A 25,693-nucleotide genomic window follows, 5' to 3' on the forward strand; every position below is an offset into this window, starting at 1 on the left:
CGGTTCGTATGTCTAGTGGAGGAATTCTGCAAGCGCATGGAACAATCAGATAGCACTTCGCTCGGTGAGAACCAAGTGTCAAATTTATATTTTTCCAAAGGAAGGCGGGAGGCTGAGTTGGCTTAGGTCAATAGTAATGCTTAAGGGAAGGTAGGTCCTTAGCCAAAAGTGGGTGAATGGATATTGTGGATGTGTGAATAGATGGGTGGAATGAATGGGTAAACAAGCAAGCAAGCTAGAAGTATGATAGCTAAGTGGGAGAGCGAGCAACTATCTTAAGTAGCAAAGCTAACCTTTGCTTAGAAAGAGAGACTTTAGTATATCGGGGCATAGCCCGCCTAACAACTAGGAGAGTTAACTAGAAAAGGTCTATCACAAGCCCTACGATTTAATAACTAGACCTATCGTGGTGGAATACAACGGATGGACAGAGCTATCACCACCTGCCAACTATCACAACCTATCCAGAGGCCTAGCCGTATCCACAGGTAAGATATAGCCTAAGCACCATGCTTAATCTATAAACTTACTACTTCGATCCGAGCTTCGATGAACTGAGATTGAAGTACCCTAATCAGATGGTGGAACCGGTACTAATGAATACCTAAGTAAACAAAAACTACCTATGATACTAATTCCAAGAATAAGCACCTAAGCTCACTAATGATAAACAATAATGAACTAGAACTTGAACAAAGCAAAGCAATAATACTGAATAAAGTACTAAAATGAAAGTACTGAATAAAGTAAATGCTAAATAAAATAATTACAAAGGAGCTATACCAGACCTAGAAGACTCTTCTAGACTCTGAAGAAGCACCGCTCTAGCTCTACTTCCACTACTAAGCTACTACTCTAGAGCTACTACTAAGCTAGAGAGCTTAGAGAAGCTTGGGATGCTTGAGGAATGATGGGGAACTTCTCCATCGAGCTCCACTACCTCTTTTATAGTGTGAAAAGGCAGTGGGGGTACTTATAGATAGTGTAGAAGGTCGGTGGAGCAAACTTGGGCATTGTGCGACCTCCTTGGGCGTCGGCCAACATCCATTTGCGTCGCCTTTGCATCCAACGGTGATAGATTAGATGGTAAGTTAGTTGCTTTGGTATAGAAGGCCGTGGTTAAGTCGGTGGTCCCTAAGTCTATGACAGTGGACCTAGGGATCCAAGGGAGCTCAACCTCCACCTTTGGATCAAATCGCCTCAAATCAACGGTGTGGGAGATCTCCTGGGGGTGCCACCTAGCCTTTCACATGGATCAGTGATGTGGTAGGCTAGGGGCATCTAGCGATGCCACATGGCATCGGTCAACGTGGACATGTGGGCCCAAGCCCCCCTGCCATGTCCATTTGCGTCCTATGCAGCTTTTTTGTACATTTTTTGTGAAAAAATCCTGCACACAAATATATTTCCAAGTACAAGTGGAACTAGGTGAAATAATAAGCAGATTTAGCACATGTGATGATGGTTTACCTTGCTTTTGGGTGAAATGTTGATGGTCAAAATGGGTGTTAGTGGCCATCAACACCGGTCTTGGTTTTCAACTCACACTTACTCTTTACATTCATATATATTTCTTATTTGTACTAGTTGCTTGTTAGAGTACCTCTCTAGTGTAGTTGTAGCTTAGTGGTAGAGTAGTTAGTTTAGTTGCTCACTATAGTTTGTTTAGTTGCTATCTCTTGTGTGGTTGAGTGCCTAGTAGTAGAATCAATTTGCTACTAGAATTGTGTAGGGCCTTGCTTGGGTGAAATAGAGCTAGGCAAAGTAGTCACCACTACAGATTGACCTATCACCAATGCCTCTATCGCCGCCGGTATCATTAAACCATTGCTGATGCTTATGACCAACGGTTCGTAATACGAACCATTAGTGATGAGACTATGATCGCCGGTTCGTAAGAACGTCTTGGTTCATAACTATCACCGCCACTTTGTCTTACCAACCGGCGGTGATAGTCCATCATCACAGCCGGTTTGCACCACCAACTAGCGGTGATTATGTGCTCCTCATCACTACCGCCTCGCCATATGAACCGGCGGTGAAGATGTTTTTCACCGCCAGCTTGTTGTATGATACGGCGGTGATAACCATGCTGTAGTATAATAAAATTCATAACTTTTTCAAATAAAGTCGAATGAAAACAAACTTTATATCTTTGTAGTTGATGACTTTTTATTTCAAACCATTTGCGGCCCTAGAATTCATTTTGAAGCACTCAAATTTTGAAATTCAAATTTTTCGAATTGTACAAACGACTTTAGATGGAAAAATGACCAAAACCAATGTTGTAGATCTCGATGAGATATACAACTTTGTAGTTGACAAATATTTCATTAGAAATCATTTATAGTCTCAAATTTGTATCTGAAGTTTTAAAAATTTAAAAACAAAATTTTTCAAACAACCTTGGATGGAAAATCAACCAAAATCAAAGTTGTAGATCTCGATGAGAATAACAACTTTGTAGTTGATGAGTTTTTCGTTTGAAATCATTTGGGATCCCAAAAGTCTGGCTGAAGTTTTGACGTTTTGAAATTCAAATTTGTTAAACGACCTCGGATGGCGAAACAACCAAAATCAAAGTCGTAGATCTCGATTAGAACAACAATTTTGTGGTTTATGACTTTTTCATCTAAAGCCGTTTAGAGTTCTAAATATTCATTTTTAATCTTGAAAAGTGAACACTAGAGGAATCGATATGCTATATAGACAGAAGTGAATTAGGGGTGGAGTGGTTAGAGGAGCAAAAGACAAAGGTCTCAGGTTTGAATCCCGGCACCGCATAACATGAAAAATAGTGTGGAATTGGAGCTAGAGCAGCTTCCCGGTACCATGAAGCTAGAGCTAGTGGCTGTGCTTCCTAGGATTGAAACAAAATTTTTTGGTCCATTTTTGGAATTTTTGAAAATTCAAATCACCGCCGGCTGATAATACGAACCGACTGTGATAAGATATTATCACCGCCGTTTGCAAACCGCCTGTGATGAGAATGTCATCACCACCAAGACCGAAAAGCGCTAGTAATAGGCTTTATGAACCGCTTGTGATAGGTCTGAATGTAGTAGTGAGTGTCTATTAGGCTTACTAATTATACTAATCACTTTCCTCTAGTGTTTGTACATTTGTAAAGAAATTTATTATAGGCTATTAACGCCCCTCTGTGGCAGAATTGCCTAATCTAGTGCCCTCCCAAGAGTACTTTTCTCCATTAGACACTAAGTACCTAAGAGAGTGCACTAAATCGTGTTGTTTCGTCGAGCACACCCTATGGGAAAACTCGAAAATCCATATTTTTCCATCAGGATCATAAATGAGAGAATAAAGCTTACAACATTCTTAACCATTTTTTATATCACTTTATTACAACATTAGAGTACTTAAACAAGTTGAATGCAATCACGGAATTAAGACAGTTTTAAATGTAAAAGAATTTATATATTTTAGGTTCACATTTTTATCTTGCAATGGAGAACAACATATGATCAGAGTTACAATGGAAATGAAGATTAATGGTGAATCCTTAACATAATGAACATTTATAAACCAGTTATGATGGCAAGTCATAAAAATTTTCTTCTAAAAACTTTTAGTAAGGGTTATAAATAAACACTATGATCGTAGCGTGAAAGGAAACCTCTCTGAGCCCACCAGGAGGTTTCCACATATAAGAGTCAGCTCTAGCATCCATCTGTCACCTGCAACAAGGGGAATAAAACCCTGAGTACTTGATTGTACTCAACATGACTTACCCGACAGAAAGAAAATAAAAGACTCCAACGATATGAAAGGCTATCTGGCTTGTGGGTTATTGCATCTGTAGGAAGCATTACTAAACGTGCATCCTTATATTTAATTTTATTAGCAGTCATGATTAGTTCATTAACTAACCATTCTATGTAAGCACCTATGCTACTTTCAAGCAGGTGGTAAGCAATCAGAACCATTTTACTATCTTTCATATTCCAGTTCTTACTACGGTGCTAGACCATAGCCAAGTCGTACCGTCTCACAGAAATGGTGATTAGCGAATCAATGTATCCTAGCTAGGTACCCCGAAACACACGCCCCTCTTGTACCCTAGGCACAAATAAGACCAACCCATTCTACTCCTGTCACGGGGTCTAGGTCCTCATCCAAACTTGGACTCCAAGCCCCCACACTTGAGCCCTGGTTTTAGTATTGTGCTTAGACCTCCACCTTTCCCCACCTCCAATCAGTCGGTTCGAAAAGAGCCAGAACCCACAACAAGAGCGTAATGAGCCTTCTCGCTCCCATAAGCAAGTATGTGCTCAGGATAATGAGTCTGTGACCTGACTACCATCCACAGCAACGGACGGTCCTCAATCGACACAGGCGGAACAAGTGCAATCCGAGCCTCGCTCGAATGCCTATCCAAGTCTAGATCCAAAGTACCATTCTGCATGGTCTCCAACTATCCTTCATATATATTCCATGTGATAGTAATATAATAACAACAATAATACCTTTCCTATCTCTCGCGAGTGACAGGTAATCACTTAACTTCTACCGGATTCTATAGAATAGCAATCTACATGATCCAGACATACTAGTAGGATATAACACCTCTGGTGTTTTGACCTAGCACTAAAACTTGACATGTCATCATGTGCATTGCAAAGCATTCGTAAAGTAGAAAATTTTGAATGCATTCATTAAATAAGCTTTATTTCATAAGTTGTTATTTTATGTGATGTGATTCAAAACTCTAAATAAAGATCATGACCACAAGGGTCAAATTTCATGTGATCTTGTGAGGCCATGTGTCATTTGACTAAAATAACCCTAATGGGCCATGTTACTAGTCAAAAATCAAAGTTAAAGTAAAAAGGTAAACAAATCAAATTTGAATTCAAATTCAAACCATGAAAGTCCTTTTTGCCCCTTTTGTCTAATTCAAAATCCATTTGGAATTTGGGGTTGTCACAAAAAGCAAAGTTGAAGCTTATTTGATAAGGATCAACTTTGGTATTCAAAGTTTTTAAAGTTTACATATAAAATTTGAAGTAATTTTGAAATGATTCAAATACTCAAATGCACCCCAAATTCAAATTTCAAAATGGAAGCAGAATTTGAAAATATTCCTTGAAGCAAAGTTTTAGAGTTTGAAAAGTTGAGCAACTTTCATTTTTGAAGATTTTCAACTTCTTTAGAAAATTTGTGAGTAATTTGCCAAATAAACGCAGTGGCAATTCTGTAAATAATCCAAAAATCAAAACGAAGCCGAGCGCCACCTCCCTGCTTGCCGCCGGCGCCATGCAGCTGCCGCCGCTGATCGATTTTCACCGCTTTCTCGAGCGGTGACACGCAGCAGGCTCCGTGGCGAGCTCGTGCGTGAGCTGTCGACGTCGGGCGCATCCTTCTCTGCTATAAATAGGAGCACCGCCGCCATCGTCCTCCTTTTTCCCCTCTGCTCTGCTCCGCCACCGATCAGCTCTGCCGCTCACCGTAGTCACCGTCGACCCCTTCTTGTCGTGCCTAGCTAAGCCAGCATGATCACCTTGACCTAGCGCTCCTCTTAGGCTTGCTCGCATCGCTTGGGTTGGCCGGAATCGCCCGACGCAATGCATTCTTCCCCGTGACCGGCCGAAGCTCCACCACCATCGACCTCACCGTGGCCACGTCGTTCCAACACATCTTCGCCTTCACCAAGCACACCGGCGTGATCGTGGTGAGTTCTTGAGCATGATGCTCGCTTCGCTTTAGCCTCTACTGCATCGTAACCGTAGTTACGTCGTGCACCGTCGTGCCCGTGCCGCCATGGCCGGCGTGGAGCTCTCTCCGGTGCGCATGCTGCCTTTCCGAAGGCTGGGATAGATTCATGGGGTAGTGTAGGTCATACACACTACTAGGGATGTGTACATCAATGATGCTCTTCTTTCGTCACTGAAGACTCCAAAATCATCACATATATTAGTTTATGATGAATTTGTGACAATATGGTATTCGTCATTGAATGCGCGTCATATTTCACCTACCGTGACGAAACGTCTATTTTCATCATAGATGTGCATTTGTTCTATGATGAAATGGCCATCGTCATAGAAGTGTGTTCTTTCTATGACGATCTATTTTCGTCATTGATATAGCCCCTTTTTCGTCATGACTTGCCGTCTGTTAGGCGGCCAGACGATGTCTGCCACGCTGGCAGCTGACGTGTCTTGTCCACGTGGCGTGTCCACATTGCAGGTGATGTGTCCAACCACGTGGCAGCTAACGTGGCCAGTGATGTGGATGGTCCACGTGTCCAATTTTTATTAGGCCACAAGGCTTGCTGTGATAGGTTCTCATTTTTGTCACTGAAGTAAATAGAAATTCATCACAATCAATTACCAAATCGTCACAGAAAGGTTAGATAATTCATCACAAGTGCACATACTGATTTCATTACAGAATGCAAATAATACTGGAATGACCAAAAGCTTCCATAAATTAATAGATCCAGTATTCCAATGACCAACAACTTAATCAACAATTCTAAACTCGGTTCACATAACTCACTAGACATCATATTTGAACTACTAGTTTCATCTCAGTTCACATTAACATCACAGGAAATAATAAAAAGTTGCCAACCACCAGCAACATAAGTTACTACATAAACAAAATCACCAGCAGACCCCTTGCTTAATGAACCAGCAGCTACGAGTAGCGCTCATGTCGAAGAAGCATTGTTGATGGCCAAGATACGCTTGAGCAGTGCATTGTTCTCCTCCATTGCCTTGTTGTTTATCTCTGTCAGCTTCTTGTACTCCTCCATCTCCTTTTGTGTCCTCGCTAGCTTTTCCTCAGCTTCTTCACTTCTCTTCCTAAGTTCATCGATTTCACCTTGTACAGCAGTCGTAGCTTGAGCTGCTAGTTGCTCCCGAAGCTCGCTTTCATTTGATGATGATGATTTGGAGGATGGCACTGGTTTGATGCCAACACTCTTCAAGAAAAAGTTTGAGCTATTCTAGGAGAGCACCTGGGACACAACCTGCACACTAGACACTGTTGTCTCACCTTCAGCAACAGGTTCTGTCCTCAAAGCTTCCATATTTGACTGAAACAGCAATGACCCATCATTAGTTGATACTTATTGCATTAATTTGAGGAGGAAATATCACACAAGATGTATTTTAAAAAATAAAAACCTATGCTGCATTGACAGAAACTGATGCTAAATAGGTATGCAATCATGAGTCATTTATTTGTTGTCAGGTAACTGAATACAAGTAGAAGTCAACAACATAGGATTATTATTTAGCAAGTATGGCTAGCTATATTGGATTATGACCAGTTTTGAGCAAAAGATAGAATACAAAATGTTTGAAACAAGACATATTATCCAATTAATGAATAGTTGTTGGCACAGCGAAATAGATGTCGTGACTTACAACTGCTTCTCTTGCTAGTTCAGTTAGACCATGTTTGGAGCTGGTATGGCAGGTCTTGAAGGCCTCCACCGCATCAAGTTCTTCATTTTGTTCTGTGCTTGGTTCTGCATTGTTTTTCTTCTTTTTCTATTTCATAGATAATCAATTACAACAAAGTTTTCTCAGATGAAATGCAAAATAAGTTGTTTAGTGCAAATATGTACAGGGTACTCTTTACTTACATATGCATGTAAGTGTGCCACATAGCTGCGAGAACCCATAGCTTGATGATACTTTACTTTACGGCGATTCTGCTTGTTCTTTTCACTTGATTCCTACAAGATAATGAACATGTCAGATGAGATCATAGGTTTAAAATGATAAGATACTTTACGACGATTCTACTTGATTCCACATACCATGTTTTTTGGATCAAACCACTTTGCAACTAGTGCCTTCAACTGTTCATCAGTCATGCATGCAACTGGAGAAGTTGTCCTAATCTCATTTGCAGGTACACCATTGAAGTATTTATTCTTGAGCCGATAACGCATTTGTCGCACCCCAGAGCACAGCATATCGATGGAAGCTTCCTCTATTGGCTTGTCGTCAGGGTTAATGGCCAAGCACCCCTAGTCATATGACAATTCCATATGTAGTTAGTCAATTCAGGTTAAACAGATATACATGTTAACCATAGAAACAGTAATGCACTTACAGAGAGCTTTCCCACAAAGTTTTTGTAATATTGATCATCTCTCTTGTATTCTTTCCAATGAGGTAGGACATGAACCTTATCCCGAATGATGACACCAGCCTCAGATGCAAACTTGGCTGCTTGAACAGGTTCATGAGGCCTTCTTTTGCCTTCAGCAACAGCTATGGGCATTCTCCTTCCCATAGCTTTTGTCATCCTGTCTAGCTGTGTTCCCTTGGTGGGTGGCCTGGGTCTCCTTGGGGCTCGCTGTGCAGGAGCTACAAAATAGAATTTGCATTAAAATGATTTAGTTTCATGTAGATAAGCAAAATAGATGACATATTTGAATGACAAATAAACTATAACTTGCCTTCAGTGTCTTCCTCTCCAGCTACATTGTCTTCATCAGCACCTGTACTATCTTGAGCACCAGCTCCACTGACTTCATCTACAGCTATATTATCCTGACCACCAGCTCCATTGCCTTCCTCTACATCCGTATAAGACCTTTGTGGTGGTATTTAATCATGACCATCTATAGGATCCTCTACATTCTGGCTATCTCTCACTGAAGGTTGAAGCCTTTTTAATGATCTTGTTTGGGATTCAGGAGTTTGCACCTGTGATCCTTGAGATGCCCTCACTCTCTTACTAGCCCTAACTCCTGGCGCCATGGTGGGACCTATCTTCTTCTTCTTTGAAGCTAGGACTTTCCAACTATACCCTATAGGATACTGTGGAAAAAAAATCAAGTAAGTCATGTGCATTAATAAGCAAGACCATATATTAAAGAACAGGTGTGCAAGAAACAAGATGCATCTAAAAGCAAGGGCATATATTAAAGAACAGATTAAAAACATTCAAATGCAATACAAATATTCCCCATCTAGTACTTTGAAGATAGAAGAAGCACCTTAGTTGCCAGGGGTTGTGGTAGCACATCAGATTCAGTGTCATCATCATCACTATCTCCTTGATCATCATCTTCAAGGAGATACTCCGATGAATCTGAATCTTCACTATTTGTTTTCTTGTTTGCTGATTTTCCCCCTTCTTTGATGCAGATTGTGATACAGAGTTATTAAATTCAGTAGATAGATTTTTCAGGCCGAATTCTTGCATCTTCTTTAAATTGTTCGCCACGTGTGTATCCCGGCGTCTCTCATAATCAGTTTTTGGAGGTTCTTACAAAAACAAGCAAATTGTGTGTATTAGAAAATAAAAAGGAGTGAACTAAGTACTAAGAGGTAGTAATACTAGATGCTAGATAGATAAGAGGTAGGAGCTAGTAGTGCCTACTAAAGAGCTAAGGGATAAGAGGTGATAGGTTATAGGCAACAAGTAATAGGTCAGAGGTAAGAGGTACAACTTTTTTTGTACTGAAGCACAAATACTCTAAATTATCTAAAAATTTTGAAGATTGCTTGTATTGAACTACCTTTTCCTATCAACACACATGCATGCACTCTGCTACATCCAAATCTAGATCATTAAAATGGTCAAACAGACCACACCAAAATCTATTTGAAGTCAAGAGTCACAGCTACTTTCAGAATTGTACTACAATTGCTTTCAGAAAACATCACTGCTGCTTCTATTTCAGACAAATACAAGTGCAAAATAGATTACTAATTGCACATCAAGACATAAATACAGATCCAAGATTCAGAATACAATTTGACTGCTGCTTATGGAGCTAACTAGATACCAGGGCAATAGAATTGTACAACAGAATTCATCAACACAGAAGAGTTTTGCTTACCTTGTTCTTGTTCTATAGGTCACTTCCTACCTTGCCCCCTTGTTGCCACCATTGCGGTTGTGGCTAGGTTGCGGATGTAGACCAGGTGCTCGTCGTCGGTGGTCGTCAAAGGGGAAGCAACCCTGGTGCGGTGAACCCTAGTCGACGGGGAAGTAGATCTAGTGCGGCGACGACCCACAATCCGATGGTGGTTAGGGTTAGGTTTAGGCGAGAAAGAGGTGGATGGGGCGAGATAGGTGCATGGGGCGATGAGAGAGAGGGGGATACGGCAGTTGATGTTGGCGAGGATGCATCTTGTGGGTGGGGACGTAGCTCGTCGATGGCGGTTGTGTCCCAGCGGTGGTGGATAGGGTTGGAGAAATGGGGGGAAGAGAGAACGAGTGGCCGAGGAGGTGACGACTACGGGAAATGAGTAAATATACCGGTGTTTGTGGCGGAATTTTTTGATGAGCGAAATTGTTTTGGCGCCTTGAGGCGCGAGAGGTTGCGGTCTTTTTTTTTGGCATTGCGGGATCTGTTTATCAAAGACTGCGCTCGAGAACTAATGAAACCACTTGAGTAGCGCAATGGTATGGCCCTTTGAGTTTGATCCCGAGCTCCCGGGTTCGAACCCGATGGTAGCCAATTTTTTTGGTTTTTTTCAATTTTTGGGTTTTGTCAACATTTATTGTGTTTATTCCTTTTTTTTTATTTCTCCATGTTCATTTTTTGCCAGATTTTTAATTAGTACAATATAGCTTAACAATTTACCTTATTTTAGTGTATGATCATGACATAAAAATTTCTAAAAATTTGGATGGACACCTTATTTTAGTGTATGATCATGACATAAAAATTTCAAAAGGATTTCGACAAAGTGGTATTATACAGCTGTAAAGAACTTCAGTCCAGATATATGGAATCTCTATCGTACTTGCTCATAGTCTAAAACGACTAATAACACGTGACAGAGGGAGTATGCCGTTGTGAGGATGTGCATGACCACATTCTTAGAATCAATTGAAACTTTGTTGTCATCATTATACTCCAAAATGTTGCATGACCACACTTCAATCTAATCTTTGTCTCCACCCTTCCGGTTCGGTAGCTAACGAAAGGAGTTCTTTCGCCAAGAACAAGCAACGGCGAGCTACCGCGAAAGCCGTTGCGCGTTAGTCATGCGCATATGTTTTCTTGGTTGAGTGAACATCAGAATTCCACGGGGAAGAATTGGAATAGGAATAGGTCAAAGTGCCCATGTTACAAAGGACGCCGTGCCTATTCCTTTCCCATCGAGTTCTAGAGGAATGCAATAATAAAGAAAGATCTTGATTTTCTCTTTCGTTCCTGCTTAGGAAAGTTCGAGTTGCCGGGCCTCAGAGCCAATTCCTTAAGGAAAATCTGGTTTCTTACTTTATTTGTGTGGGGACCCATATTTCAATATGTTCAATTAACCTCACACCGGACTTTGTCACTTTTAAGCTATAAGGTATCTTGTACAAATATGCAGGGGTATTGGTTACGATTCCAGTGGTCTTCAGGCGAGTTGACAAAGCTACCCCTATGCGAAAAGAATGAAGCTGATGTGGTTGTTCCAATTTATGAAATTTACTTGCTCTTCTCTCGATTGAACCATTGCAACCAAGGATTGAAAAAAACTTCTATTTACTCGATGGTTGTTGTTTCCATGTGATAGATTTTTCCTACGGAAACGTTTCCTTTTTTGTTAGAAACCCAGCTCTTTCCTTTCCCTTCATGACCATGAAACCAAAGACACTCAGAACTTTCACTCCGTTTGGCATAACTCTCAGCCGCGCCTTGGAAAAATATAGGAAGAAGTTTGAAAATAACTCAAGTATTTCATTTTTAATTTTTATGATATTTTTATTTTTTTAAATGTAACTCAAATATTTTATTTCTTGTAAAGATAAAATAAAATAATTACCTACAATAAATAATTATTTCTATTTTTTAAGTTCTCGATATAATTTGATTACAAATGAGTTATTATTGCATAACTTGAAATAGTTGAACTAATTAATCAAACTGTAAACTAAAATCTTGATATTAAAGTTAGATTTTGTGTGCAACCTAGAAAATCAGAAAACTAATAAGATAGTGTCGTATTATTGCTAATATTTAGAAAATCACAGAACGTAATATCTAATAAAAAATGTTGCAAAAAAAATTGGCTACCACAGGGTTCGAACCTGGGAGCTCGATGTCAAACTCAAAGGGCCAGACCATTGCGCTATTCAAGTGGGTTCGTTAATACTCGAGCGCAGTTTTAGATAAACTCTATGAGATCCGCTCTCGCCCGCTCGTGCCCGCCCGGCCCATGGATTCTGCGCTGTCGATGCAGATCGGACGACCGAGCAAACACTTTGGAGGATCAAAAACGGCGACGCGGTGCCGGCTCCCAAAACCCTAGCTCACTTCTCTTCGCCCTTTCTCTCTCAGTCCAGCGAGCGATAGAGCGCAGCCGAGAGCTCACAGCAGACGCGACGTGGGGATGGCGGCTCCGCCGTGGCACCCCTCGCCGGCGCACGCGTGCGTCTGGAGCCGCGTGCGGCCGGAGCCACGCGCGGCACTGTCGAGCGGCACCACGGTGGAGCCCTTTGGCCCGAGCTTGAGGGCCGGCGCCTCGGGAGATCTAGGCGGCCGACGGCGGCGGCGGCTCAGAGGGCTGCTTGCGGTTGCATCTCGGGCTCGGTCTCGGAGGGCTCCAATCGGCCACTTGGCCTATACAGGTACCCTCACGGCCTCACCCTCACCCTCACCGTCTATTGCGCCCGCCACAGCGCACAAAGGCGCCACAGGACGCACTAGAGTTCTTTTAATAATCGTCTTTGTTGTACATTAGCTTGGCATTTTCATCCTGCTGCACACCTAAAGTGCCTAAAAATATCAATTTCTACATTTCATTTTGGGAAATGCTTCACATATGTCCCATCTGTATCACAACTACTACTTCTAATCCCAAATATAAGTACGTGGACTTGGGCACAAGAGTCAAGGTAAGGCGTACCATGATCCTAGTGCCCACCAATTATTGCTAAAAGTTAAGGTAGCTGGCAAGTTTATTGCATTGTTTAGGGTGCTAAGCATGTGCAGACATAGAAGAATGAAGCAAAAGGCTGCATTGGAATTGTCATGGATAAATTAGGTGCATTTGGAAGAATGCTAGATGGACTTGAACTTGGTATTTGAGGGAGTAGGTGTTTAGTCCCTTTGGTTTAGAAGTAAAAAACCACCCAACTGAGTTGAACAATTTGATCTTTTGGTTGAAAAAGAGCTGTACCAATGGTTTGGTAGACACCAGATAGCATTTTTTTCCCTTTTCTAGTACACTTCCTTATAGTGCTTAATGATCAGTTCCCTTGTTTCTTTATTCAATTACTTTCTTTTTCTTATGCTGTGTGAATCTTCTGTATTATATTCCCTATCCGCACTTCGTTAGATGTGGCATAGGATGAAATTTGGAGCCTATTTGGGATTGCTCAAGCTCCTGGTTTTTCGCCAAATTTGGAGTTTCTGGGTTAAAATAAATTGGTTTAAGTCTCTATTTTTAGTCTAAAATAGGAACGAGATGCCTCACTCCCAAGAGTATGCAGTTCATGTGGTCTGATTTGAAAGAGTCATGCTACAATTTAGGAATAATTTTGACAGAGTACGTCAAGGTCCATACTAGAAATCATCATCTTCATCGTCTAGGGACATGTCATCATTGTTATCATTGCCACCATCACTACAGTACTGCAGTACTGTCTCATCTTCCTCCTCATCCTCACTATCTTCATGAATAATAGGTTGCTTCTTGCTGCTTATAAGGTCTTGTAAATTTCCTTCAATTATACTGGCTTCTCCACCTTGAATATTGTGCGTAACCTCATTATCAGCCCCTGCTTGCACTACATGTTCAGTGTCAGAACAATAATCATCCTGATGCACATCATGACTGGCCTCATCTTTTTTAGCGACATCATAAATATTCCTATGTTCAAATTTCTACACAACTCGCCAATCTTTACCTAAAGATGTGTCTTGTAGGTAAAATATCTTTTTTGATTGAGTTGCTAAGATGAAAGGATCAGTCTTGTACCATAATGACTGCACATTGATGGATTTGAAATGTCCGTCATCTCGAAGGCCTATCGTCTTGCCTTCTTGCTTGAACCAATCTCATCGAAATAGAACCACCGTCCGACGGACTTGAAGATTTGAGTTATATTGCAACTCAATTACCTCTTTAAGGACTCCATAAAAATCTATGTTGTTCCCATCATGTGAACCTTCAGTCATTACACCACTATTTTGTGTCAGAAGGAAATTCTCATGATCCACAGTGCTATACCGCACTCCATTAACCTTGCAAGCTACACAAGTCTTAACTCGCAGATCTGGGCCACATGACAGTGCCCACAATCCTTCGCTAACCGATTCTAGATTCTCCTTGCATTTGTTCTCAATCTGTTGCAACAAAAGTACTCAGTTAACCAATTACATATGGATACTAATGCATTTACTGAACCTAGAAACACAATGTGTAGTGACTTACATGGCACCTAAACCACTTTGCAAATCCTTGTTCAACCATTTTATCAACATCAAGTGCACCTTGCTGCTCAAGATCGTCCCTGTACAAGCTGTAGGGCAAAGTTAAGTCATAAGAATAATTTGAAAAATTAGAAATAAAACAAAAACTAATCCCCAAAACATCTAATAGATACTTACTCCAAATATTCCTCAACTTCTTCACAATTATTTAGCACATACCAAACTAACTTATTGAGGTCAACATCATCAATGTACTGGCTCCTAGTAGATCCAACAAGAGTAACACCATGCTTAAAAACAGAGATGTCATCAGGCAATGGCATCTCTCCATCACTACCATCATCATGGTTAAATCTATTGTCAATATCCTCCATATACCTAGAACCAAAAGTCAAGGTGTCACTTGCCATATATGCCTCAGCAATTGATCCTTCTGGCCTAGCCCTGTTCCTTACAAAATTCTTCAAAGTGCCTAGCCGCCTTTCTATTGGGTACATCCATCCGTACTGAATAGGTCCTCTTAGCAGTGCCTCATCAGGAAGATGGACAGCCAAGTGCACCATGACATCAAAGAAGGCAGGTGGAAAGATTTTCTCAAGCTTGCATAGGATCAATGGAATTTCTTCTTTTAGCCATTTGACAACATCAATCCTTACATTTCTACTGCATAGTTCCCTGAAGAAGGTCCCGAGCTCTGCAACTGCTTCATATACATCCTTCCTCACCAGTCCTCTTAGGCCAGTAGGTATGATTCTTTGTAGGAGTATGTGGCAAGAATGTGTTTTCAGCTTTCCCTGCTCCTTCGAACCATCTTCACTTATGTATCTTGCTAGGTTAGCCGCATATCCATCAGGAAACTTGATACCTTTGAGAAACTTGCAGAACTCAATTTTCTGATCCTTCCCCAAGACATACGGAGCAGGTGGAGCAGTGACTGAGTTGCCATGCTACTGTAAGTGCAATTTAGGTCTTATGCCCATATCATGCAAATCTAGCCTAGCATTGGTTGTGTCCTTGGTCTTGCCCTGCACATTGAGTAATGTGCCAAGAATGTTTTCACATATGTTTTTCTCTATGTGCATCACATCCAGATTATGTGGAAGCTTCAAATGTTTCCAATATGGCAATCTCCACAACCCAACTTTGTGGCTATAAATCCTTAGACCCTCATTGCGCTTCCTTTTATTTCCAATAATTTCAGGTTGCTTCCCTGGCCTGACATCTTTCACCTTCTCTAGCTCATCTAGGACCTCCTCCAAAGTGAACTTGCCTGGCTGATCTTTGTTTTCATGCTTACCATCGAAAGCCAAGCTTCTCCGCCATGCATGTGTCCTTAGAAGGTAACGACGATGTCCAATGTAACATATTTTACTCCTTATTGCTCGAGACAACGGATCCTTGTCGCAATGAATACATGCATAATACCCTTTTGTTGTTCGCCCTGATAACGTGCTCAACGCTAGAAAATCATGTATACACCATAGCACGGTAGCACGAAGGTTAAACTTCTGACCAGTACATGCATCGTAGGTACTGACACCCTTCCATAGATCGAGCAGTTCTTCAATTAGGGGCTCAAGGAACAAATCAAAATCCTTTCCTGGAGATTTTGGACCTGGGATGAGTAAAGACATAAAGCAATTTGCTGGATTCACACATTCCCATGGTGGGAGATTTAGCGGTGTTAGAAGCACTGGCCATATACTGTACTACGTACTCATGTTGCCAAATGGATTGAATCCATCGGTAGCTAAGGCAAGCCTCAGGTTCCTCGAATCATCTGCAAAGGTTGGTTCCCTCATGTCGAACTCCTTCCATGCTTCTCCATCAGCTGGATGGCTCATTACATTATCGACTGGTGTCCTCGTTTTCTTGTGCCATTGTGTTTCCTCAGAAGTGCGCTTTGAAGCAAAAATTCTTTTCAACCTTGGCAAAAGTGGAAAATGTCTCAATACCTTGTGTGGAACCCGCTTGTTCCCAGTTTCATCTTGCCATCTAGACGCCTTGCATACTGGGCACACATTCTCTTTATAATACCTCTTCCGAAACAACACACAGTTGTTCTTGCACACATGGATGTTTTCGAAACCAAGGCCCAGTTCTCCAAGATATTTCTTGGCCTCATCATATGATTTTGGCAACTCACTCTGAGGGTATCCTGATGACAACAACTTCAGAATTGTGGAAAATGCTGTATTGCCAATTCGATAATGAGACTTGATATACAACATCCTCACTAGAAAAGAGAATTTTGAATGGCTAGATCCCGAGCTAAGTGACTTCTTCGCATCTTCAAGGACTCTTGCAAACCTTGGTTGTTCTCCATTAGCCTCTGCCGCAGCATACAGATCTCCTATCATCTCTGGTACTTCGTGATCCTCATCATAATCATCATCGGCCACATCCACATGTATCCCAAAGTCATGATCACTTCCTTCAACCTCCTGCTCTAAATTTTCAACTACTACAGTATCTGCCGACTCCCCATGATGAATGCACCTGGTGTATGTAGCTGCCATTCCATAAATGTGTATATGGTCATTTACATCATCCTAAGGCCGTAAAGTTTGATTAAGACATTTGCTGCACGGACAAAGTATGTGGCTGTCTTTGGGGTATCTTTCACTAACAAATTTCATGAACTCTTCAACTCCTTTCACATATGCAGGTGTGAATTGTGTCCCATAAATCCAGCTTCTATCCATCTATTTTGAGAGTAAAATAAACCTTGCACTCAGTCCTAAAATTAGAGTAAACTCAACAAAATTCAAAAACACATCCAACACATGCATATATATAAAGAAATTCAAAAACAAATCAAACCTTGTACTGCTCTGTCCCACGTGTCGCCGCTGCTCTGTCCCACGATCGTCGGCGCTCCTCTATCCCACGCAAACCGCCACTGCCCGGCGCTGCTCTCCTCGCCCCACGATCGTCGGTGCTGCTCTGACTGCCCCACGATCGCCGACGCTGGTGCACACGATCTGAGGCCTTGTACAAAACTAAAAATTGAGGCCTACTAGCTTGAGAAAAGATCAAAACCCATTGTGAATGAATTGGATTACATCCTCTATTCTTTGTTTTTTCTCACGCTTTTCCAAACCCGATTCAAATTTTCTAGACCTATTTGCAGATGACATGGCTTCAATATTTGAACACTATTGTAGGAGGCTTCTAGATGAAAAGATGAAAAGAACAAAATTTAGAGATTGACCCACTACTCGCTATATATATAGTTTGCTGTGATTGTGAATGAATTGAAAAAAAACGAATGATTACTATTTACCTTTAGGGCCTCATCGCCTCACCTCGCCTGGGTCTGGGTGCCTCATCGCCGTCAGGTTAGTTCATCACGCTCGACACGATACACGGCCAATAGGGCATCAGGGCGATAGGGGACGTCGAGTTGAGACTTGGGATCGCAGCAATCAGGAACGTCCGTCCAGCGGCCAGGAAATCATTTTCTATTAGGCTAATAGGCTTGCTAATGGGCAATGTTGCTATTGGGCCAAGGCTTCTGTGCTTACTGCTTAGCTATACGTTTACAAATAGAAAAACATGCATGCCTTTATCACAAAACAGTGAGTGCTCTAGTGGTAATGCACCAACATGTCTAGCAGCAGGTCACGAGTTCGAATCTCCCTGGGTGTGCTATTTTTTGGCAAAAAAAGGGAGGCGGAAGGATGCAGGATCAGCTGGACCATGCGGGCACGCTGCCCCACTTGTTCCCGCCACGTCCTCAGGCTGAGACCCACTGGTGGGGGCCCAATGGTGGGACCACATCACCACGACCTCAAGGTGGGACCTGCTGGTGGGACCACAACGCCACGTCCTCGAGGTGGTACACGAGCCAAACGATCTATGACGATTTAGTTTTGTTGTTTTATGACGATTCTTTTGTTTTCGTCATTATTCTTTGTGCCAAAGCTCCGTCACTTGTTACTTATGACGAAGCTAGAAATTTCATCATAGAAAGTGCTTGTTCTGTGACGAAATTTGTAAGTGTCATGACTGAATCGTCATTGATGAACACATTTCTAGTAGTGACAGGTGCGGTCCGCCTCGCCGGAGCATCACCGCCGACGCGTTTTGGCCGACCAGTGATGGTAGCGCCGTCGTGTGCCTTGTCTGTGTCACTGACAGCGAGGTCAGGTCGTCAGTGAGAGAGAGAGAGAACAGTGAGGTTTTGATATTTTTCTGATTTTTGAATAGTGCAGTAACTTTGGAAATTTATAAGAAAATAATTATAGCTCCAAAAATTCTAAAAATTTATGTGTAGCTTCTGTACATGTTCTAGTATGGTTTAAAAATATGAAACTTGAAATTTGAATAAATTTTTAATGTTCAAAAATTTAGTCAATTAATTGATAAATGTGAATTCCATGATTTTTGTAGGCCACTGTATAATTCCAAAAATTATGAAATTTGTTTTGGAACACTAATTTGTCATGAGGAAGCTTACATAAAATTTTGAGGTCATTTGGAACAAGTTCATTTTTGGGCTTATTTCCAAATTAATTCAAAAACGAATAAAAACAAACCCTAAGTGTTAGATTAGTGTTTGATCTTGTTTTGGTCATGTTTTGTGACCAGTAGGGTTTCAAGATCAGTTTGGTCAAGTCACATGTGTGGTCCTTGATGGTAGAATTGCAAGTTGGTTTTGTTGGCTTGCAACTGTACCGTGAAAGACAGTTGTATTCGAGGTGTTGTTATATTTCATGTACCATGAAAGCATCATATTTACATTATCATCATGTTGAAGCATATGTTATCATTTCGTGTAGAATCCGAGAGTGAACCAATCCTAGTTGAGCAAGTTGTTGAAGGATCCCCGGTTGCCTTAGGATTCAATATTTGTGGTACTGATCCGAAACCCAAGATCGTCAACGAAGGCAAGCCCCGGTTTATGCATTAAACCATTACCTTGTTTACTTTGAAAAGTTTATCACCTATGTTACCTATTGCATTAAGTTGATTTATTCAAATGTTACCTACTTGATGCATTGCCTACCTTGTTAATTTTTTACCATCCTTGAAGATGTTTTCATTTACAAAGGCGTAGAATGCTTAGTATGCTTTATGGTAGGCTTTCAAGTAAAAGTTTTGATACAATCAAAGATGGCATATTGGCCAAAGAATGAAAGAAGATAGAATGAACTAGAGACTAGTCGGGTGACTTATCTTGAATTTTGGGTAATGTTGCCGACTATGTCGCTTAAAGGCCACTCATTGTGGATCTTCTGAACGAGACACTTTGTAGTACTAGTCACATACTCCAGTAAGCCTACTTCGGCTAATCCGATACTAAGATGAATGCCCACGCACTAGGAGTGGAGAGATGGCGGGAAGTAGCGTGTACCCTCATGGCTGGAATGTGGCCGGATTTGAGGTGTGCTGTGCTCTTGGGTGGCGTGGAGACGGCTTAGTATAGGAGGATCCAGTAGCGAGGTTGATATATGCAAGATTAATTTCTACATATGTCGTGTGATTAGGAATCCCCAGCTGGGACTTAAATCAATTCGAATTGCCGGTGCTCCATGGATATGGAGACTTGTTTCATTACAGAAGCAATGCTGGACGAGTGAATTACTAAAACATGAGAAAAAGGAATGGAATGAGAAGGATTGGAATATGGGATAGGAACACTTAGTTTGAGATAATGAACTAAAGTACTTAGGGGTAAAACTTGAAAATAGAATCAAGAATAGTAAGCTTTTGGCAAAGAACTTTTGAATCTTGCTATATCCTTACCTTGACCCAACACCTACATCTCTAAAGTCCTTCACCCCCTGTTACGTCAGGTCAGTCTTGTTGAGTACTTTTGTACTCAGCGTTTGTTAACCCTTGTTGCAGGTGAGTCGCATGCGCAGGCTTGTTTTGGTCCCTACTGCGTGTCTGTGTTTGAAGTCATTGATGATGAGGAATGATGAATGGCCTTTGGACAAGGCACTAGTTTGTATGATAAATAATGTTAATGTAATATTATCCCGCTACTATGGTTGTATGACACTTATGGTATTGTAAGTTTGAAACAAGTGGTTTGCAAACTATGTGATCTTAAGACTTCCGCTATCTTTTACTCTGATGTATATATTTGAATAAACTGTTGTAATCTGTAATGTCTATGATTGGGATCCTATTCGAAAAAGAATCGTGGATGATTCAGGTTTCCTGAGGACACCCGATAGACCTGTTAAGTTGTTGGGAACTCGTGTACGCTATCAAAGGTCTATTGAGACAACGATAGATGCACGTGGGCCCGATTTCTCAAGAGGTTCTGCCACAGCTGGTATCAGAGCAGTTCCTATCAAAGATCATTGTAGGTTACTTTGGAAAACCTTCAAATTGATTTGGATCAAAGAAATTAAACTTGATGTTTTAAAGTTCAAATTTCTTTCTTCTTACCTTTGATCCAGTCTCAATCCCATCTTATTTGAAAGTTCGTAGCGGATAATATGATTAGGTTTGTCCTATGTATTAAAAATCTGGTACTTATGATTATATAAATCTTTTGTACCTAGATTCGTAAGATCGATTCATGCTTCATGCTTGAACACCTTGCATAATAATTCCCCTTAAGAAGTGGTTGGGTAAGTAATGTCAATCCCATTCTTGCTAACCACCATTATCCTCAAGCTATTCTTATAGTCCTACCCTAAATTCTACAGGCTATGGCAAAGACCAAGGTAACCGCATGCAAGTCCACGGGACCTCATGGAGTCCCTCGTCACCAGTTGGCACCACGTAACCATGAGCTTGGTGAAGAAAGTTCTAAGACCCTAGGAGATGAAGGATCTTCAAGCAATCCCACCAACATAGAGAACCTTACCAAGGAGCTCAACACCCTTCATCGAGCTCATGCCAAAGATCAAGAGGAGCTGGCGGAAATGCAAAGGGGCATCACCATGACCATGGAGCTATGGAATGAAGCCTGGACACGAGAGGATGCGGCCAATGAACGCGTCCATGAGTTGGAGTTCTACGTAGAAGACCTGGAGATGGACAATGCCATTCTTCATGAGAATGTCCACATGCTATACGCTCAACTTCATCCTCCTCATGGGGATGGTGAAGTTACAGATGAAGAAATGATTGTAGATCCAGGAGAAGTCGAGAATGAAGAAGAGGAGGAGGATCCTGAGGAGTTAGTGTACTTCTCAGATGAAGATGAGGTTTCGTCCGATATGGGCACGGATGCCGATGACTGAGAGCTCGGAGTAGTAATAGTTCCTTTACTGCTTTCCTAGTAAACCAGGGTTGTCTTATGGGATACAAGACATGTAATTTAAATAAGTAACCCTTTGTAGCATGAAACCTTTTAAATGCTTTCAATAAATAATAATGTAAGTAAACGTGTTTCTCTAACAGATGCCTCGTCCTATCACTCGAGCTAGTGCTAGTTGCTCGCATGACAATGATGATATCCCAAATCCTCCACCAATGCCTCCGACTATGGCAGATGCCATAGCCGTACTTGTCAACGCAACGGCAGAGAATGCTAGGTTGTTAAGGGAATTGGCTCAGAACCAACAGGCACCATACCCTAATCGTGGCCGCCGTAATAATGGAAATGATGAGTCAACCTATGTTGATTTTACTGACACACGTCCGCCTATGTTCTCTAAGGCAGAAGAGCCTTTAGAAGCTGACGATTGGCTTAGGACAATAGAGCAAAAGTTTGAGCTGATTCACTGTACCGAGATTCAGAAACCAAGGTTTGCGGCACAGCAACTCCGAGGAGCTGCTGGTGCCTAGTGGGCAAATTTGGTAGCAGTACAGCCCACTGGTCACCAAATCACCTAGATCGAGTTTAAGGATGCCTTCAGGGCACTCTATATTCCAGATGATGTGATGACCATGAAGTTAGAAGAGTTCTTGGCTCTTAAGCAAGGGAGCACCCGGTGATGCACTATGTTGGGCGTTTCAATCACCTGTCACAGTATGCTATAGAATATGTGAATACTGATCAGAAGAAGAAGAATCATTTCCTTAGAGGCCTAAACACTAAACTTTAGACCATGATGGCAACTTGTGGTAATGCAACTTATCATGAGACAGTCAACATTGCTATCGCTTTGGAGGAGAATTACCGCCGACACAAGGAGGCGAAGAAAAAGAGAATATCTACTTCCGGATCGTCAAGTGGAAAGCGTCAAAAGATAGTCTACCATCCTTAGAATCATGGCCGTGCGCCATTCCACCCACAACAAAGCCAAAGCAGGCAGCAAATTTTTATTTGCCCTACAACTAATACGCCTTATCCTCATCAAGCACAGCAGCAGCAAAATAATGCAAATAATGCAAACCGCACTGCTACTTCCCAGAATCATAATTATCCATGTTATAATTGTAGTAAACCCGGACACTTTTCCTGAGATTGTCCGTATCCCAGGAAGAACAATCCTGATGCACCTAAAGCCCCTGTTCCTCAAGCTCAGAATCAGTACAAGGGCAATGCTCAGAACAGTCAGAAGGGTTAGACTAAAAAGAAAACTGGAAGGGTCTTCTATACTCAGGTGGAATCTATTCCAGAAGGAGAACTAGTAATGATGGGTATGTTTCCCATTGCTAAGCATCCTATAATTACCTTATTTGATTCTGGTGCATCCCATACATTCATCAATCATACATTTGTTGTGAAGGATGGGATAGCTATTGGGGAAACAAAAGAACCATATCATATACAGTCGCCCGGGGGATGAATCTGTACAAGGGAGGTAGTTCAGCATGTACCTATGGATTTGGGAGGATATGAGTTCCCTACCAATATGCTAATATTAAAGGATCAAGATATAGATGTGATCCTTGGTATGAACTGGTTAACCCAACACAGGGCTATCATAGATGTCCTACATAGAACCATAAGGGTAAATGCACCTGACAGCAAAACCCAACTTCTCATCCAACTTCCCTTTCCTAAGAGTACGATTGAAACAGTCTGTGCAACTACTATTGAAGAAGCTGAGAAAATTTCAGTGGTATGTGAATTTACAGATGTCTTCCTCGATGATCTGCATGGTCTGCCACTAGACCGAGATGTAGAGTTTAGAATTGATCTAAAACTAGGAACGGCACCTTTGTCTAGAAGAGCATATAGGATGCCACCCAAAGAATTAGCAGAATTAAAGATCCAACTACAAGAGTTGTTAGACAAGGGTTTCATTCAACCCAGTTCATCACCTTGGGGATGCCTTGCTATCTTCGTGAAGAAAAAGGACCAAACCTTAAGGTTATGTATTGACTATCGGCCGTTAAATGAAGTCACCATAAAGAACAAATACCCCTTACCCCGAATTGATTTGCTTTTTGATCAACTTGTGGGAGCTAAGGTGTTCTCGAAGATAGACTTGAGATCAGGCTATCACCAGATTAAGATCAGACGAGAAGATGTGCTGAAGACAGCATTTACCACTCGATATGGTCTATATGAGTATCTAGTCATGTCTTTTGGGCTAACCAATGCCCCGGCTCATTTTATGTACCTGATGAACTCAGTTTTCATGCTCGAGTTGGATAAGTTTGTAGTGGTCATTGATGACATTCTTATCTATTCTAAGAGCAAAGAGGAACATACGGAACATCTCCACATTGTTCTACAAAGATTAAGAGACCACCAATTATATGCCAAATTCAGTAAATGTGCATTTTGGTTGGAGGAAGTACAATTTCTAGGTCATGTGTTATCTGCTGAAGGTATAGCTATTGATCCGAGCAAGGTAGAAGAAGTCCTTAACTGGAAAGCACCTACCACTGTTCATCAAGTTCATAGTTTTCTAGGGTTGGCAGGGTATTATCGTCGGTTCATCCCCGACTTCTCTAGAATTGCAAAGCCGATTACTGGACTGCTGAAAAATCAAACTAAGTTTGTATGGTCAACAGAATGTGAGGAGGCCTTTCAAACATTAAAGAAGTTGCTGACAACTGCACCAGTATTAGCACAACCTGATATTGAGAGGCCGTTTGATATCTATTATGATGCGTCTGGAATTGGTATTGGCTGTGTTCTTATGCAAGAAGGTAGAGTCATAGGGTATGCTTCCAGACAACTCAAGAAGCATGAAGAACATTATCCTACCCATGATCTTGAATTAGCCGCTGTTGTTCATGCACTCAAGGTTTGGCGACATTATTTATTGGGCAATATCTGTCATATCTACACGGATCACAAAAGTTTGAAATATATCTTCACTCAGTTAGAGTTGAATATGAGGCAAAGAAGATGGTTGGAACTTATCAAAGATTATGACTTAGAAGTGCATTATCATCTGGGCAAGGCTAATGTGGTTGCCGATGCCCTAAGTCGCAAGAGTCATTGCCATTGTCTGACTGTGAAACCTATGCAATGAACATTGTGTCAAGAGATGGAGCATCTAAATTTACAAATCATAGAACAAGGTTCCCTGTCCAATATTGCAGTTGAGTGCACTATCAAAGATCAGATCATTGCTGCTCAACGGAAAAGTAAGGGCATAGCCCATATCAAAGATAAAGTCAGATCTGGAAAACCAACATGTTTCAAGATTAATGAATCAGATGTTGTATGGTTCAAGGATAGATTGGTAGTACCCAAAAATCTAGAGCTATGAAAGCAGATTCTTGACGAAGCTCATTCTACAAGATACTCCATTCATCCGGGTAGCAATAAAATGTATCATGATCTGAGAAAGAGATATTGGTGGACCAAAATGAAAATAGAAATAGCTCAATATGTGGCCAAGTGTGATATTTGTCAGAGAGTCAAAGTGGTTCATATGAAGACTGCAGGTCCATTACATTCATTGCCAGTTCCATCTTGGAAGTGGGAAGATATCTGTATGGACTTCATTGTGGGATTGCCTAGGACATCTGCAGGCTACAATTCAATATGAGTTATTGTTGATCACCTAACCAAGATAGCTTATTTCTTACCAGTCAGAGATAAATATTGAGCGGAACAATATGCAAAGATTTATCTTGATAGAATCTTCAGTCTGCATGGGGCACCCAAGACCATTGTCTCTGACAGAGGGTCATTGTTCGTATCCTAGTTTTGGAAAAGTCTACATGAGTCTTTGGGAACCAAACTTATCCGTAGTTCTACTTATCATCCGCAAACAGATGGACAGACTGAGAGGGTAAATCAAATTCTCGAAGATATGTTAAGAGCATGTGTCCTTTCCTATGGTGCTAAATGGGATGAATGCCTTCCCTTAGCTGAATTCTCATATAACAATAGCCATCAAGAGAGTATTAAAATGGCACCATTCGAAGCATTGTATGGTCATAGATGTCAGACACCTTTAAATTGGTTAGAAGCTGGAGAATGTTGGTTCTTTGGACCGGATG

At 41.3% G+C, this 25,693-nt stretch overlaps 1 protein-coding gene across 1 annotated transcript; it reads right to left on the reverse strand.

The window, feature by feature from the left end:
* Window positions 1-13,498: 13,498 nt before the first annotated feature.
* On the reverse strand, window positions 13,499-16,887 carry LOC136454429 (uncharacterized). Its single transcript, XM_066454858.1, has 7 exons — window positions 16,086-16,887; window positions 15,856-15,983; window positions 14,588-15,315; window positions 14,370-14,457; window positions 14,057-14,281; window positions 13,843-13,921; window positions 13,499-13,722 (listed from the first exon to the last, which is right to left on the reverse strand). The coding sequence occupies exons 1-7, from the start codon at window positions 16,885-16,887 to the stop codon at window positions 13,499-13,501; spliced, it is 2,274 nt and encodes a 757-aa protein (XP_066310955.1).
* Between the last annotated feature and the right edge of the window lie 8,806 nt (window positions 16,888-25,693).

The sequence above is a fragment of the Miscanthus floridulus genome, chromosome 5 (assembly GCF_019320115.1).
Source record: "Miscanthus floridulus cultivar M001 chromosome 5, ASM1932011v1, whole genome shotgun sequence".
Classification (NCBI taxonomy): domain Eukaryota; kingdom Viridiplantae; phylum Streptophyta; class Magnoliopsida; order Poales; family Poaceae; genus Miscanthus; species Miscanthus floridulus.